Source organism: Echiichthys vipera, assembly GCF_963691815.1.
Source record: "Echiichthys vipera genome assembly, chromosome: 19".
NCBI classification, from domain to species: domain Eukaryota; kingdom Metazoa; phylum Chordata; class Actinopteri; order Perciformes; family Trachinidae; genus Echiichthys; species Echiichthys vipera.
The window spans coordinates 7,825,208-7,841,387 of NC_139844.1; the positions used below are offsets into that span (position 1 = coordinate 7,825,208).

At 40.7% G+C, this 16,180-nt stretch overlaps 1 protein-coding gene across 1 annotated transcript; it reads right to left on the bottom strand.

Moving 5' to 3' along the window:
• Positions 1–538: 538 nt before the first annotated feature.
• On the bottom strand, positions 539–15,882 carry LOC310962163 (uncharacterized protein; the record flags this gene model as incomplete). Its single annotated transcript, XM_083934545.1, has 18 exons — positions 539–719; positions 801–946; positions 2,477–2,661; positions 2,755–2,896; positions 4,534–4,713; positions 4,860–5,020; positions 5,228–5,377; positions 5,816–5,978; positions 6,114–6,324; positions 9,383–9,566; positions 9,669–9,810; positions 10,207–10,391; positions 10,506–10,647; positions 11,645–11,824; positions 14,915–15,075; positions 15,157–15,306; positions 15,403–15,565; positions 15,673–15,882. 18 exons carry the CDS (start codon positions 15,880–15,882, stop codon positions 539–541), a joined length of 3,036 nt encoding a protein of 1,011 aa, XP_083790671.1.
• Positions 15,883–16,180: the final 298 nt, after the last annotated feature.

Sequence of the window (16,180 nt, forward strand, 5' to 3'; positions counted from 1 at the left end):
AATAGTTAAGGTAAAGTAGTAGTTCATCTTTAAAATATCCAAAGCGGATGGAATCATTTAGTTTGCATTTAATTCCATTTATAAGGTGTATTGGACGTGAAACTAGTTTTAAAGTAAGCACATACGTCAGGGGTGTCAAACTAAGGCCCGTGGGCCAAATCTGGCCCTCATTGTAATTCTATTTGCAAGATCATATCAAGGATCTCGGAGAGCTGGCCCGTGAGTTTAAAGCACAAACACGTCTACTTTTCTGTTGACAAACATGAGCATCCATGCTACCAGTCTCTTCAGACAAACTTAATCCACCCCTCCCCAAAAATGGCCAAAAGAAAGATGGAAAACAGGAGCTTTCAGCAGCGGTGGGAGGCATATGATCTGTTTATGAAGGTAAAGAGCTGAAAAGTGTTTTTCTTGTGTTCTGCCTCTAAAATGTCTGACACTGACTATAGTGACATGTATCTGAGCTAAGTTTGTCACAGAATATATCTGCAATCCAGTGCAGAAATAAAACCTGAGTGAACAGTGTTTTTACAGCCGCTCACATACAGGAAACAGCACACAGTTTATGGGGTGTAGGGCTGAGGGTGAAACCCACATTTGGAGTCAGATTCAGTTCATCCTCTGAAACTCCAGGTGGAGGAGTGAAACGAAAGTGCTGCAGGAGGGTGCTGAAGAAGATGAAGAGCTCCATCCTGGCCAGACCTTCTCCAATACAACTCCTGTGACCTTCAAGGGAGAGAAGGAAAATGTTCATCTCAGCTGCAAGTAACTGAACAACAAGACGTGATGGCTAAAATTACCAACCTGCAGAAAAAGGCATGAAGGCTTCTCGCTTGACAAACTTCCCATCTTTGTCCAGGAAGTGAGCAGGATAAAAGCTGTGTGGGTTCTCCCACTCACTCTCATCATACAGGACAGAGGTCAAGAGAGGGTACACTGTGGTCCCCTGTGGACAATACAGTCATTGAACACATTTCTAAATTCTAAGCTAAGCAATAGTATTATTTTCAAACAACATAAAGAAATAAATCACAGAGCACAGAAAGGTGTTGTAGAAAAAGAAAAGGTTTGAAGTAGTTTTCATCACCACAGCGGGCTGGACGGCTCGAACTCTGCATAAATAAGTGTCATTCTGAAAGATTTGTGTGAAAAGACATCTACACTTTAATATTGTCGGAAGACGCCCCGATTCATAAAATGAGACCGAAATCTGTTGTTTTCATCCGATTCACACACACACACACACACACACACACACACACACACACACACACACACACACACACACACACACACACACACACACACACACACACACACACACACACACACACACACACACACACACACACACACACACACACACACACACACACACACACACACACACACGTGTTTATGAATCTCAATCGTTGTGGAATAAAGTGCACGTGCACAGGCCTCATTTCCACAACCACAGGTATCTATGACTGGATGAAGAAACGCCCTCAAACATCCGTTTGCACATTGACAGTTGCGCCCTCGCCGCTGCTCATTAGACCTGTTGATGAGAGGAACAGCAAAGAAGAGAAATCTCACCAACTGCCGGCGAAGTTCTACAACAGAGCTGCTGCATTTGTTGTGTTTGTGCCACTATGTCATCACATCTTTCTGCAAACCATCATCACGGTAAAATCTCTTCTTCTTCTCATTGTTATTATTATTTCATTATTAAACATCAAAAGGATGATCAATGACTCATTCATATCACTCATGTTGAAACAGACTCCAAATAATCACAACCAGTGGAATTGGTAAATGTTCTTACCACTCCCAATTTATATTTAATCCCTTCTTTATCAGTCCCCCTGCAGATATTTCAGATAAAACCATACTCCTGCTCTGAAGTCAGTTTGACGTCCACTTATTCAACTACAGTATAAATACCAGCGTGTGGGAAAAGGTAAGTTCATACATCTAACCCCTGATATTCACTCCCTCTAATTAATTAAAATGGAATAATGAAGTAATTTAAATACATAAACTAATTTCACATTATTTATTTTAACTTTTAGCGTCACCAGAGGTTAGGTTATTTCTTTAACATTTTCATTTCCTAACCAGGTTGGGTCCATTGTAAAACGGCAGGGAAAGGGGACCACGTTCAGTAAAGGGCTGCAGGTTGGAGTCGTACCCAGGCTGTGGCGAGGACTTTTAGCCTCTGTATATGGGGCGTCTGCTCTAACCACTGAGGTCAGAGCGGTTTTCTGCTGTGGAAACAGATCTGCCCATGCAGTGAAAGCATTTGTCTTCATTTTGGTCTCACTTCTCTGTGTTTTCCAGTTATGTTCAGGACAATATTAGCAAATGCATTTAATTGAGGAGGAGAACTGCTGTGCGTCCGTGTGTGCGTGTGTGTGTGTGTGTGTATGTGTGTGTAACAAGCAGAGGTTTGCGCCGGGTGTAAGATCGAGCCCTAGGTCCTTTTCAGTCTGACCTTCTCAATGAAGTGACCCTGGAAGGTGATGTCTCGGCTCATTTTGTGAGGAAGTGCCATGGGGACGACGTTGGCCAGTCTCTGTGTCTCATGGATGACAGCGTCGGTGAAGGGCAGGTTCTTCCTGTCCTCAACCAGCACTTGACGACTTCCTATGACCCTGCTCAGCTCCTCCTGGACTTGGTCTGGGACAGGAGAAGTGTTTGTTTCTATTTGTTTTGATAAATCACATACATTGTTGTTGTACGGAACAATTGTGGGTTTTTTAAATTCCTTACCTTGTATGTTTGCATACTTGGCCATAAACAGAAGTCCCCATCTCATCGTACATGATGTCGTGTCAGTGCCAGCACCAAAAAGACTATTGACTGTTTGTATAAGGTTGTTAATGTGGAAGTGACTGTTGGTAATCCCAGATTCCTGCAGGTGAAGATGAATCAGTACAGTTATTCACACAAATCTAATCCAAAACTTTAATAATGTTGTAAATCTAATTATTGTTGGTATTTTAAGGTTGCAGTGTCGCTGGAGTGGGTCGCAAGGGGAAAAAAAATCTGCACTTTAGCTCTAAATGATCTATTTTTATTCTTTGCAAGTGTTCGTTGATGTTCGCGTAGCTGTGTTGCAAGATCTCACAAGAGTTTGTTGCCTTGACGAAACCCATGGGATAGAGATACAGGAAATGATTGACTTGCACTGTCTCACTTCTAAAATGCCTGACTGACTTAACTAACAATGAAAACTGTTTTCCACTTGAACGTGCTGGGCTAGCTGAGAGCAAGTACAATTCATTAATTTCAGCGTACTGGAGATAAACAGAAAAAGTAAATGAATGACAAGACAATCTCAAATAAAAACATTCCCATCCTTAGAGAAAATCCTGTAGAGATATTCTCCAATTGCACCTAATCATGTTTAAATATCATTATCACATACATAACAGGCATTTATGCTCTTATTGTCTTTTGACTAAATGCACATATTTATATTGCATGTGCAATCATGTGATATTTCTACGATCTGATTGCTCTGAATGTGAACTTTGAACACTTCAACTTTGCCAGAACCAACTGTCCCGAGCAGGTTTGCCTTACTGACCTCAGTGCTACAAATGTAACAGAGTGTTCCTGAGTGTGTGTGCTCTTGTTCGACTATATCAACAGGTTAGGACCTAACCACCTCTCTGCTGCTGCCTCACCACCTGCTGATACATTCTAACAGGAACAAACATTGGTTCTGACAAAGGTTGTTCAAAGACATTTAAAATGACATAAATGCATTTTTTTTTGACTTAACCTGGCTTAGACTAACCAAGTATGGAGTGTGAACAGGTAGCGAGTGTCTTTGCATTGAATTTGTATGAAATCACGCAATGCAATTCGTGCAAAAATCTCCAAGGAAAAACATGCTACAAACGTATTTACCATCGAGGCACATGAGTGATTGTTTGTCAAGAGGTCTAAAGTTTGATACTTGTGGTGTAGTTCAACATCAGGAGGCAGGGCCGTGAATCTTTCTGCAAGGACAGTGTGTATTTTCAGAGCAATGGACTTTGTTTTGGCGATAACCGACAAATGGGCTTTCAGTCCAATGGGACATTTTTAAGACTATTGAGGTTTCAGAATACTGGACTGTTTCAGCTGTTTTGTATGTCTTTGGAATTGTTTTGCATTTATTTTTAGACATTTTCTATCTTTTTGTGATGGTTTTACGTCTAATTTTAGACATTTGACGTTTCTATGTTGTCATTTGGTTTCTCTTTGTGGTCATTTTACATTTATTTTGAATCATTTTTTCTGCCTTTGTCCTTATTTTTTTGCCTTTATATGGTCATCACGTGTCTATTTTCAGTCATTTAGCATCTCTTCATTGTCGTTTTGCACCCCTATAGTAATTTTTTTTCTCTCTCCCTTTTTCAGCACCATTTTATGAGTCAGAGCCCCTGACTTTATGGGCCCCTGGGCCTGAGCCCGGTAGGCCTGTTCAGTAATCCATCCATGCTTATTAGCAAGGGGCATAATAGCCATTCTTATAGGTGAGGATATACATTTCCCAACCTCCAGTTTTTGCTTTCGGACCAGAAAGGCGTCCACAAGGCCTCTGCACATCTGTGGATTGAGGGTCTCTTTCAAATGAGTCAACAGCTTCAAGTTCTGCTTCCTGTTGGCGATGGTTATCATCCGGATTTCCTCCTTGTAAGCGAGCAATTTACCAATCCATGGGAACAGGTTATACACCTGTTAACAAATATATATATATAAGTAAGTAATACAACATCAAGTTTTTAGCAGGGAAGCAAAGTCTTCTATCAGACGATCAGTGGTATTATGTATATTAAAATCACAATGCTGAAATTCTAAACTTGATAAACCAAAAATGACACCTGTATGGATGGGGAGCCCACAAGTTGAATGTGTCTGTTTGTTTGATCTACCCGGGATGTAAAGTCGGGATCATCATATTCAAATCTGCTGCCATAAACAATGGAGCAGATGATATTCGAGACTGCGTAGTTCATTGGTTGGGTCGTATCAAAAGCTTCTCCTGAAAGGGAAACAAAACAAAACAAAGAGTTTTTATTTTTAAACTACGTGTGTTTTTTCTTGTGGGTTTTTTTTGCCTACGTCATTGCGTGTTGATTTCTTCACAGCGTGAGTCTTGTCACTGTCTTGTCTTAGTCTTGGTAAAAAAGATTGACAGAAATATTTTGCCATTGCATGGTTAATGAAATCAACACTGTAAGATACTTACCTTTGAATTTGTTAAACACTTCAATGAGGTGCTCACATTCCTCAATGATCTTGTCCTCACAGGCCTTCTTGCCCATCCCAAAGTCTCTCAGGTTGGTCAAAGAAAAGCGCCTCATCTCTTTCCATGATTCACCATTGGACCATAAAACTCCTGGGATGAAACATGTTAAAAAAAGGAATGGTTGAGGAATAATAAATATTTGCTTTAAACTTTTTCCTTTTGATATTTACAGTTGCTGCTGCCATCAAAAAAGCCCAGAGCATACTACAAGATCCATCTTGTTTCAGGATATTTAAAACAAGAACAAACAGACTCCAAAACCATTTTTAATCCAAAAGCCATAGCTACACCTAACGCTACTTGAGTTTTAAGTTTTAAGGAAGAATCGTGCAGTGAATGTATTGTTTTTGTGGTATACCTGGGTTTTTACAAAAACTACCTCTTATGTATTATTATAGTTACTTTTGAGGCTCCTACATATGTATTTATTCATCTGCTTTGCACTTTAACTGATGTGTTGCACTGAAAGCACTACATTCAGGTCTGTTGTCCAATGACAATAGATATTATTCTAGATTCTTTTCTCACCGTTTCCTTGATTAGTTTCGTGTGTTATTCTCAGTGGATCTCTTTCACCAAACTCTTCAGCGTAGTTAACAAGTGCCTCCTTCACCGTCTTGTATCCAGCCAGGACCACCACTTTTTTGGGTCCCAAATAGATGGTGAACACTGATCCATATTTCTTGCTAAGCTAAGAACATGAGGATGTTGTCATGAGAAAGCAGACAATGGGATATAAGAATAAATGTAACAGTGTTGCTGCCTTGAGAATGCACTCAACCAATCACCCTAAAAGAAAATTACTTTATCCCCGTTATTTCCTCACCTTCACTAACGTGTTGTACGGCCTCTTGAGGTCCAGTTGCAACAGGTTACCGAGTACAGGAAGCGGTTTTGGTCCTGGAGGTCCCTTTCTGTCCTCCTGGGAACTGAAGCTGAAGGAGAAGACGAGGTAGACGAGTAGCAGGACCACCAGAGCCCCCAACAGGGAGATAGAGCTGGAGGACTGGAGAAACAGATCTAATATTCCCATGACTCTAAAAAAAAAGTGTGCTAAAGTTGTGATAGCACTGAGAAAATGGGTTTCATCTGGAGACTTTAGCTTTGTGAGTCTTTTATGGCTTCAAGGGGAGAAGACACAACCCAAAGGAGGGACGATCACAGAGGAATGTTTGAATAACAGCAAAGGACAGCACAGACAGACTGACAGACAGACAGACTACATCTCTCCCCATCAGCTGGCCCTCTCCTCCACTTTATTTACCTAGCACTTTGATAAACAAGGTTACAAAGTTCGTTCCAGAAAAAGAGAAGATAAAACCATAAAAAAAACGATTCAGTTGGATCATGAAAACATAAAACATTAAAATGAATTTCAAATAAATATTAGGGTTGTGTTACAGCCACCGTAAAAAGATTGACTCGTATAACAAATGACAATAACGATATAAAGAAATAAACAGTACCAGGATGGACGTTGAAACAATTAAAAAACAAATTTTATTAATACAGCCACCCCAAAATTAAGATAAAGAGGAGAACTGGCAAAACCAAAAAAAAGGTGGAGGAAGTCTGGACCAGCCACACAGTGGACCGTCGGATCCAAATGGTCCTCCCCTAAACTAAAGATCCCCAACTCAACTAAGTAAAGAAAGAAAACACGAAAAAAAAAACAAGCATGCCAGCCTTCAACTAAAGATAACTACGGGACCGATCTTGAAGCCCTCCGGCCAGGCTGTCACCAGGTCTGCAGGAAGAAGGGGCTGCACGCACTCCAGACTGCTGCTTGTAACCACTTCATCAAGACACCTGAGAGTCGTTTGAGGAAGAGAGATAGAAGAGAAGAACAGAAAGGTGCAGCACATAACAGACTGCATCAACTAATCAATTCAATTCCATTACAAAAAAAAGTTGTCAATGAATGTCATCATCAATTAGTTATCACTGCGTATGCCCTCCCTGAGCCCATAAAAAAGCATTGTAGGGTCCAAAATTTGAAAAAAACAATCTCAACATGTAAATCCATTAGAGTGGCAGGGAGGATTTTTACTCTGATTGAAATGGTTGGCGTGTGATATTCAGGCTGCTGATTGGACATTAATATTAAGACCTTCATACAGTCTATCATTAGGACTTCGACTCGCAAAAAATATATATTTTTTTTTCATGTGGCTAAAGGAGGGCGGTGCAGTATCGCCCACTATGGGCCAGCCTCCCCTGAACACTTCTCCCAAAAAAAGGAAAAATGTGATTAGTGTGGTGTGCGGCACTGCTCTGTGTGTTTATGGCGTACTCCAGTATCTCTCCTCCAACCCCACGGACGAACACACAATGACAGGTTCATTTAAAAACAAACATAACAGGCAGTCAGGCTATCCGGAGAAGATGTCTCTTTGTGGCGAAGAATGAGCGACTGTAGACCCAGTTGTTCGGCTAATTTTCTGGCAGTAAGCAGTTAGCTACTTTACTAATTCTGCCATGCTTTTATTACACACTGGTTAACTTTACAGAAAAAGAGCCAAACACAGTTGTCACTCATCTACCACAGTGATGTGCTTTTTTAGTGCTATGACGGATGAAACATTAAGTGGTTACATTTTACTCATTTAGCGGCCCGCTGGCTAGGTAGCTAGCTTCTGCAAAAGCCGTATCAGACCACCAGCATAGCTACATGGTTACCAACACCTACGTCGTTACTACGACAACCCATGCGCATAGGTTTGCGATGTCTGGACACAAATCCGATCTGATCACATGCACAATAAAACAAAAACAATTTTTAAATAATATTGAGGATTCTGTCTTAAATAGATGGGATTTGCCTTCAGTCATTTTTATATTCTCAACGTCCATTTTTTTGTCAATTGCAGGGCCCTTGTCTGCCTTTTATATCAGCAGTTATTATCTAAAACAACATTGTAATCTATGTAATGAGTCACATGTGACTGTAAATGTTCAAAAGCTCACTGAACAAGAAGACAAGGAATCCCTAAAGCTGTGCGACTGGAAAACCTCAGGCTGAAAAGAGAGCAACTGCCAGGCCAATATCTTAAGGTCTTGTTTAATGCTAATGTCAAAATATTACATATTCATTTTGCATCTCAAGTTACAAGGAAGCCATTTTTAAGGAATCACTGAGAGGCAAGTGAGAAAACAAATTCTTGCTTCAACTTAAGGATCGAAAAAGGTTAAAAAAGGTTTTTTTTCTAAATTACAGGGGAAAAAAGTTTTGGCAGGTGATTTTTTTCTCTCTCTCTACACTCAAAACCCCAAGGTACATATATTATGTGTTAGCAAGTTACAAGCATCACTGTCAAGTTTTTCTTTTGGCTAAGTTGTATTTCAATCAGCACTAGAACATGGGGTAGTGGTGCACTTCAGCTTCTTGTGGCTGAAATTAGTACAACAACAAACAAACACAAAAACAATCCTGATAAAAGAAACAATTCACTGACCACAGGTGAAAAACCAGTAACATATTAAGGTAATCCTGGCAAACTATTTTATACTTAGATCAGACTTAGAAAAATGGATCAACAGAAGTTTTTTTCCTCCCTTACCCATACCTGCCAGGGCCCTTTTGTAATATATATAATATATAATAAGTTTAAAGATGATGATTGTTCTCTGCAGGCATACATAGTAAGTAGTTAATTCTGAACTTCCGTAGCACTGTAGCGCTTCTACAGCAGACATTCAACATACATTTTCTTAATCACATCAGTGCCGTTGAACACTTTTGCTACTGTTAAACTACTCCTTAAATGTGCAAGTCATGTGCGGGACTCAGCACACACTTTATAAGAGACCATATTATTACGGTTTTTAAAAGACAGACAACCTTAATTCTGTATAGAAGGCTTGGTTTGATTTTCAGTTTTTCCATCGGATGTGGAGAATACCATGTACTTCCTCTGAACTGCATTTACAAGTTTATGATGAGGAAGTGAAAATAGTCTGAATTACATTACTGATTCTGTAAATATTCAGAGCTGTTGCACTACATGGAATATAACTGTACAAATGATGATAACTCTCTTGGACTGAGTTGAAGTCATGAAAGTGGTCCATGCAACCTTTTAAGGCCCTGCTCACATACAGGAAACAGCACACAGTTTATGGTTTGATGGGTTGAGGGTTAAGCCCACACGTGGAGTCAGATCCAGTTCATCCTCTGAAACTCCAGGTGGAGGAGTGAAACGAAAGTGCTGCAGGAGAGTAGTGAAGAACATGAAGAGCTCCATCCTAGCTAGACTCTCTCCGAGACAAGCTCTGCGACCTGCAAGATGGAAAGAGAGAGAGAGAGAGAGAGAGTGAAGAAAAATGTTCATCTCAGCTACAAGTAACTGAACAACAAGAGGTGATGGCTAAAATTACCAACCTGCAGAAAAAGGCATGAAGGCTTCTCTCTTGACAAACTTCCCATCTTTGTCCAGGAAGTGAGCAGGATAAAAGCTGTGTGGGTTCTCCCACTCACTCTCATCATACAGGACAGAGGTCAAGAGAGGGTATACTGTGGTCCCCTGCGGACAATACAGTCATTAGAAAATATTAATTAGTATAGTCCCCTGTATTTTCCTACATTTTTAAAGTCTTCCTAAGAAAGCCCATACTGATAAATCCCATTAACCTCGGAAATTGTGTGCCTTATGATCCTTATTAGCATATGTTAACACCCAGCCAACTCCCATAAAAGGGCATGAGACTACAGGGTCATGTGCATACACAGAATATGAAAAGAAAAGTTGAGAGAATTAAGACCAACAGTAAAACAACTTACTGTCAGTGTACTGTCACCATAGGTCAATATCATTTTTTCAATATGTAATTTTATCTATTGATTTCTCAACTTTCCATCTATTAAATTAATTCCTTCAAGTCAGATTGGATCCTCAATACTTGGTCCTTTTCAGTCTGACCTTCTCAATGAAGTGACCCTGGAAGGTGATGTCTCGGCTCATTTTGTGAGGAAGTGCCATGGGGACGATGTTGGCCAGTCTCTGTGTCTCATGGATGACAGCGTCGGTGAAGGGCAGGTTCTTCCTGTCCTCAACCAGCACTTGACGACTTCCTATCACCCTGCTCAGCTCCTCCTGGACCTGGTCTGGGGGATTAAAAGTTATTGTTTTCATGAAGATGATTTTTGTGTCGGTAGAGCACATATATTGTTACTTGGAATGTTTTTGTATGGAAATTGTGGTTATACTAAGTTCCTTACCTTGTATTTTTGGATACTTGGCCATAAACAGAAACCCCCATCTCAGTGTAGTTGCTGTTGTGTCAGTGCCAGCAGCAAACAGATTAAGGACTGTCAGCATGAGGTTGTTATCGTGGAAGTGACTGTTGGTAATCCCAGATTCCTGCATTTAAAGATGAGTCAGTGCAGTTCCAAAACTTTGATATGTACAATATGAGGGATTTTGTTGTTGTTGTTGTTGTTTTGGTTGAGGTACTAGAGACGGTGGAGTGGATTGTGTTTGTTTCTTTGTCACTGATAACTGGACTGTTGGCCTGGGAAAAGAGTTAACCAACAGAGACATGGCAGGACTCACTGGATAAAGGATTGGACACCTGATGCCTTGTGTCGTGTGTCAATTGGAAAGACATGACAGTTTTTTTTTCTTTTTTGTTCAAACATAATATCTAAAGAAACAAAATTTGGGTCGCTGAAGAGGTCTAGTTTCCGTTTATAGTCCGAGTTGTAATTACCAATCATGTTTGAACATTTTTTGTTTGCATGCAGGTACACAGTCTATGTGTAGAGCAAAGGAGGTGGAACCAATGGCCCTCAGGCAATCCCGGAACCTATGGTCTATTGTATGACAACGATTTAGCTTTCCATAAGCTTTTTGTAATTATATTATATTAATAATATCTGTTTATGGAGATATATCGAGACAACTCCATTCTTGCAACTCAAGCCGTTAATTTGACCCTAGACAATGACCGGTGATCTCAAGAGTAAGTCTTGGCGCAGATATCCGCTCTCTACCCTGGGAAAAACAAAATATTAGAAAATATTACCCCCAGATGCTAAATTTTTGTAGGTAATTTTATGTTTCTATATTTTTTTTCTCTCCGCTGTCCTTTTATCTGTTTTAATCATTTTGTGTGTCTTTTTCCATATTTTTGCCTCTATGTGATTATGTCTATGTTCAGCCATTTAGCATCTCTTCATTGTCGTTTTGCATCTCTATAGTAATTTTTTGTCTCTTTGTTTTTGTTTTTTTTAACAACATTTTATGAGCCACGGCCCCTTAATTTATGGGCCCCTGGGCCTGAGCCTGGTGGACATGTTCAGTAATCCATCCATGCTTATTAGCAAGGGGCATAATAGAAATTCTTATAGGTGTCAACCTCCAGATTTTGCTTTCGGACCAGAAAGGCGTCCACAAATCCTCTGCACATCTGTGGATTGAGGGTCTCTTTCAAATGAGTGAACAGCTTCAAGTTCTGCTTCCTGTTGGCGATGGTTATCATCCGGATTTCCTCCTTGTAAGCGAGCAATTTACCAATCCATGGGAACAGGTTATACACCTGTTAACAAATATATACATGTATATAATAATAATAATGTATGTAATACAACATCAAGTGTAAATTACATTATGTCTTCACTTCAGTTGTATAGAACTTTTTACAGATGATCTCATCACAAAACAACAATGGAGGTGGCGTTAGCAAGCTTTAAATACTGGATTCAAATTGTTACCAGCATTAAAGGAGTGTTGCATGTTGGGCTGTCAGAATCTGTATTGCAAATTTTGACATCAAGAGCACAATTGTTTCAGTGTCTCAGGGGCCGTCCACACGAACATGGGTATTTTTTAAACTGTGTGTTTCTCTACACGGTTTGGCCTTTTATCCACATGTAACCGCAGTTATGAGCTTTTGAAACCACAGTTTTTGTTAACCGGAGTCTAGGGTGAACTTTTGAGAAAAGTCCGGTTTCAGCAGTGTTGTGTGGACAGGAAAACCGAAATCTCTTGTCGACATTGTGTCGACGGTAAACAGTAAGTTGTATCCATGGAGACATGTGGAGCAGTCTAGAGGTGACCAGCTGACGGAGTTGTTCAATTCATTTCAATTTTATTTACAGTACCAATTCATAACAAAAGTTATCTCAGGACACTTTACAGAGTAGGTATAGACCACACTCTATGACTTATTTATGATTTACATAGACCCAACAATTCCCCCGTAGAGTACGGTGGCAACGAAAACCTTCACTATAACAGACAGGAACGTCGGACAACCCAGCTCTGTGGAGGACGGACATCTGTCTGCACCGGTTGGGGAGGAAGAAAAGGAGAGAGAAAGAGAGAAAAGACAGACAGATAGACAGAGGAAACAGAGATGCAAGCAACCACAAAAGTAACAGTAACTATAATAATAGTTAAAGTAATGTAAATATGACTTACAAGTTATGGCAGTTAATACAGCAGAACAGCAAGAAACAGGCACAGCCAAGGTGATAGAACATGACAATGACAATAACAATTATGGTGGTAGATATGAAGTTGAATTAGTAACATGCACTGATGAGACATGAATGATACGGACGGACAGGATAAGCGCTCAGAGTATCAGCAACAGTTTTATCACCTGGCAGAGTTGGCGTGTAGCAGAATCATTAAGCATAAAATAATTGGTTGTGTTGTAAAAAATGAAAAGGAAGCTAGCAGGCAAGCTAATTAAGAAGAATGTTGGTTACTTCTCAGGAGTGCAGCGTACTGTATATTCAGAATGCATGAGTTACAAGGAGTGACAATGCCACCTACCGGCATGATATATATATATATATATATATATATATATATATATATATATATATATATATGCAGGTACACGCATAGGAATGCATGCATTAAAAATAATTCCTCACTGAAATTAGCTTCTGAAGATCTCAGTATTCTCTAGAATCTGCAAACTACTTTTCAGCGAAACAAGGGGGTTGCCTTCACGACCGAAAACAGCAGACAAGAATGCAATGACGTAAGATCTGATGTAAATGCCACTTCAGGTCATTTAATGTAATAGTCCACCAATGTGATGGCAGAACGGCAGTCAGCAGGTTGAGCAGAATGGAAAGGGCCCACAATATCCATGGCAAGTTTTTCCCAGGTTGCACTGGGAAGGGGCACCGGTTGCTGTGGGGCAGCTCTGGTTATGGCAGTTTTGTCAGATTGGGAGCAGGTGGTGGTGCATGACTTAATGGCAGATTCAACATCAGAGTCCACACCAGGCCACCAATAAAGCTCCCAAAGTCTTTGTTTTGTCCTCACCATGCCTTGGTGAGTGTCGTGGGCAAGCCGTATGAGTTGTGGCTTAAGAGTCTGTGGAATCACAACTCTGTGAGTACCTCTAACCAAAACCTCATTAAGTTCAGCCAGCTCAGTCTGTGCACGGTAGAAGGGTAGAAAGGCCTTTAGCTGTACGGGGCCAACCATTTCTTTGATAAGCCATCACCTGCCGCAGTACTGGTCAATCTCGGTAGGCAGTATGCAGCTGCTCTGTAGTAACAGCCGCAAGGTCCAAAGACACAATTGCTATGATGTCCTCATCCTGCTCTTGTGAGCCAGAAGAGGGCATGTGAGACAAACAGTCTGCTATGACGTTATCACGACCTGGTTTGTAGTCCACAGTGTAGTTAAAGCACATGAGGCGAGCAGACCATTGGACAGCAGTGCAGTAAGTGGGCTATGGTCTGTGCGCAGGGTGAAGTGGCTTCCCCAAAGGTAAGTACCCCAGTAAGTTGCCAGTGGTTGTTATGGAAGACCGAGCCAAAAATACTGGTGCCAACTTGTCAGGACTTTCTGTGTGCCTCATACAACAACTACCACATTTTCCTGAATTTTGCTGATTCTAAATTCATGAGTGACAGTAAGAAGTTACTAGACTTTGCTGTCAGTCCACACAAAGGAATCTGCCCGGCCATGGTTCGCCATCGCTGTTTTTCCAGTATGAATTTTTCCAGCCTTGTGGATGGCTAAAATGGCCTTCCTTTTAGGAGTGCTATCGGCATCTACTGCTTTGGAATATGCATGACATTGTTTGAGGAGGATTTTGCGGTTTCATGTGTACGGAGATATTTATATCACGCCGGTGGTGTGTGGTTTTTTAACCAGCGGCCATAAAAGTCAACATCATCATCATCATCATCTTCAACCGCTTATCCGGGGCCGGGTCGCAGGGCCATAAAAGTTCGGTTTCAAAAATACCCGTGTTCGTGTGGACTAGGCCTCAGCTTTAACTGGAGTAGCACATCAATGGATTATGTAGATAATAAACACAGGTGAGTATGAATTTTACACCTTTACAAGGACACCTACATATTCAGCTGCTGTCACCATTAGCAACCCCAAGACATTCCGCTGAGTCACTAGTAAACACAGTCACTCCATGGTCAACTGGACTGAGGACACGATAAGAAATGCTTGTGTTTGTAATGCTTATTGTAAAACTCAATAAATAAGCATTTGACATTCTGTCTTTGCATAGCTTGACAAGCTCTTGCACTCTGTTATACTCCTGTTATAAAACTGTGTGTGCTTACAAACTGTAAAAGGGTGTATATATATATTAAAATCACAATTCTGAAACAAACTTGATAAACAAAAATGACACCTGTATGGATGGGGAGCCCACAAGTTGAATGTTTCTGTTTGTTCGATCTACCAGGGATGTAAACTCTGGATCATCATATTCAAACCTGCTGCCATAAACAATGGAGCAGATGATATTCGAGACTGCGTAGTTCATTGGTTGGGTCGTATCAAAAGCTTCTCCTGAAACCGGAAGAAAATCAAGATCATGAGGCTTGACAAAAAGTTGCTTATCATGCAGTTGGTTATAATAAAAAAACCTACCTTTGAATTTGTTAAACACTTCAATGAGGTGCTCACATTCCTCAATGAGTTTGTCCTCACACACCTTCTTGCCCATCCCAAAGTCTCTGAGGTTGGTCAAAGCAAAGCGCCTCATCTCTTTCCATGATTCACCATTGGACCATAAAACCCCTGAGATGATGTAATTCGGCAAAACACGTTAACAAATTAGCTGATTATGGGCCGTTAACATGAAAATGATAGTTATTTGGGAAAGTCTTTCCTTACCATGTCCTTTATTATGGTCATTCACAATTTGCATTGGAGCTCTGTCTCCAAACTCTTCAGCATAATTAACAAGTGCCTCCTTCACCGTCTTGTATCCAGCCAGGACCACCACTTTTTGGGGCCCGAAGTACACACTGAACACTGATCCATATTCCTTGGAAAGCTATGGACACGGGCATAATGTCATGCAAAATTGTTTTATGAGAAAGCAAGGGAAGAGAGCTGCCAGAGAAGCAGAAACTAAGAGCTACATGTACGACACTGCCTCACCTTCAGTAATGTGTTGTAGGGTCTTTTGAGGTCAAGTTGCAGCAGGTTCCCAAGCAGGGGAAGTGGTTTTGGTCCTGGAGGTCCTTTTCTGTCCTCCTGGGAACTGAAGCTGGAGGAGGTTATGAGGTAGACAAGCAGCAGGACCACCAGAGCCCCCAACAGGGAGATAGAGCTGAAGGACTGATCTAAGATCAGATCTAATATCCCCATGACTTCAAAAGAAAATATGTCCTTTCCAGCGTACAGACAAAATATGTTTCCTGTCCTGCTGCCTTCGGCTCTGAGTGTTTAGTCAAGGAGGGATGGCTTTTGTAACTGCCAGTAATGGAAACAGACCTGCCCAACAGATAGGGAAAAGTTCACCAGCAAAAAAACAGTCAACCTCTGTCGTTATCAGCACCTTCCAGAACAGTGCTTTGTTTGTTGTTTGAGATTAACGAGATAGGTTTACATTTTTATTATCTTAAATGCCATATCTTAAAGTTGACATGTGACCAGAAAGAGAGTA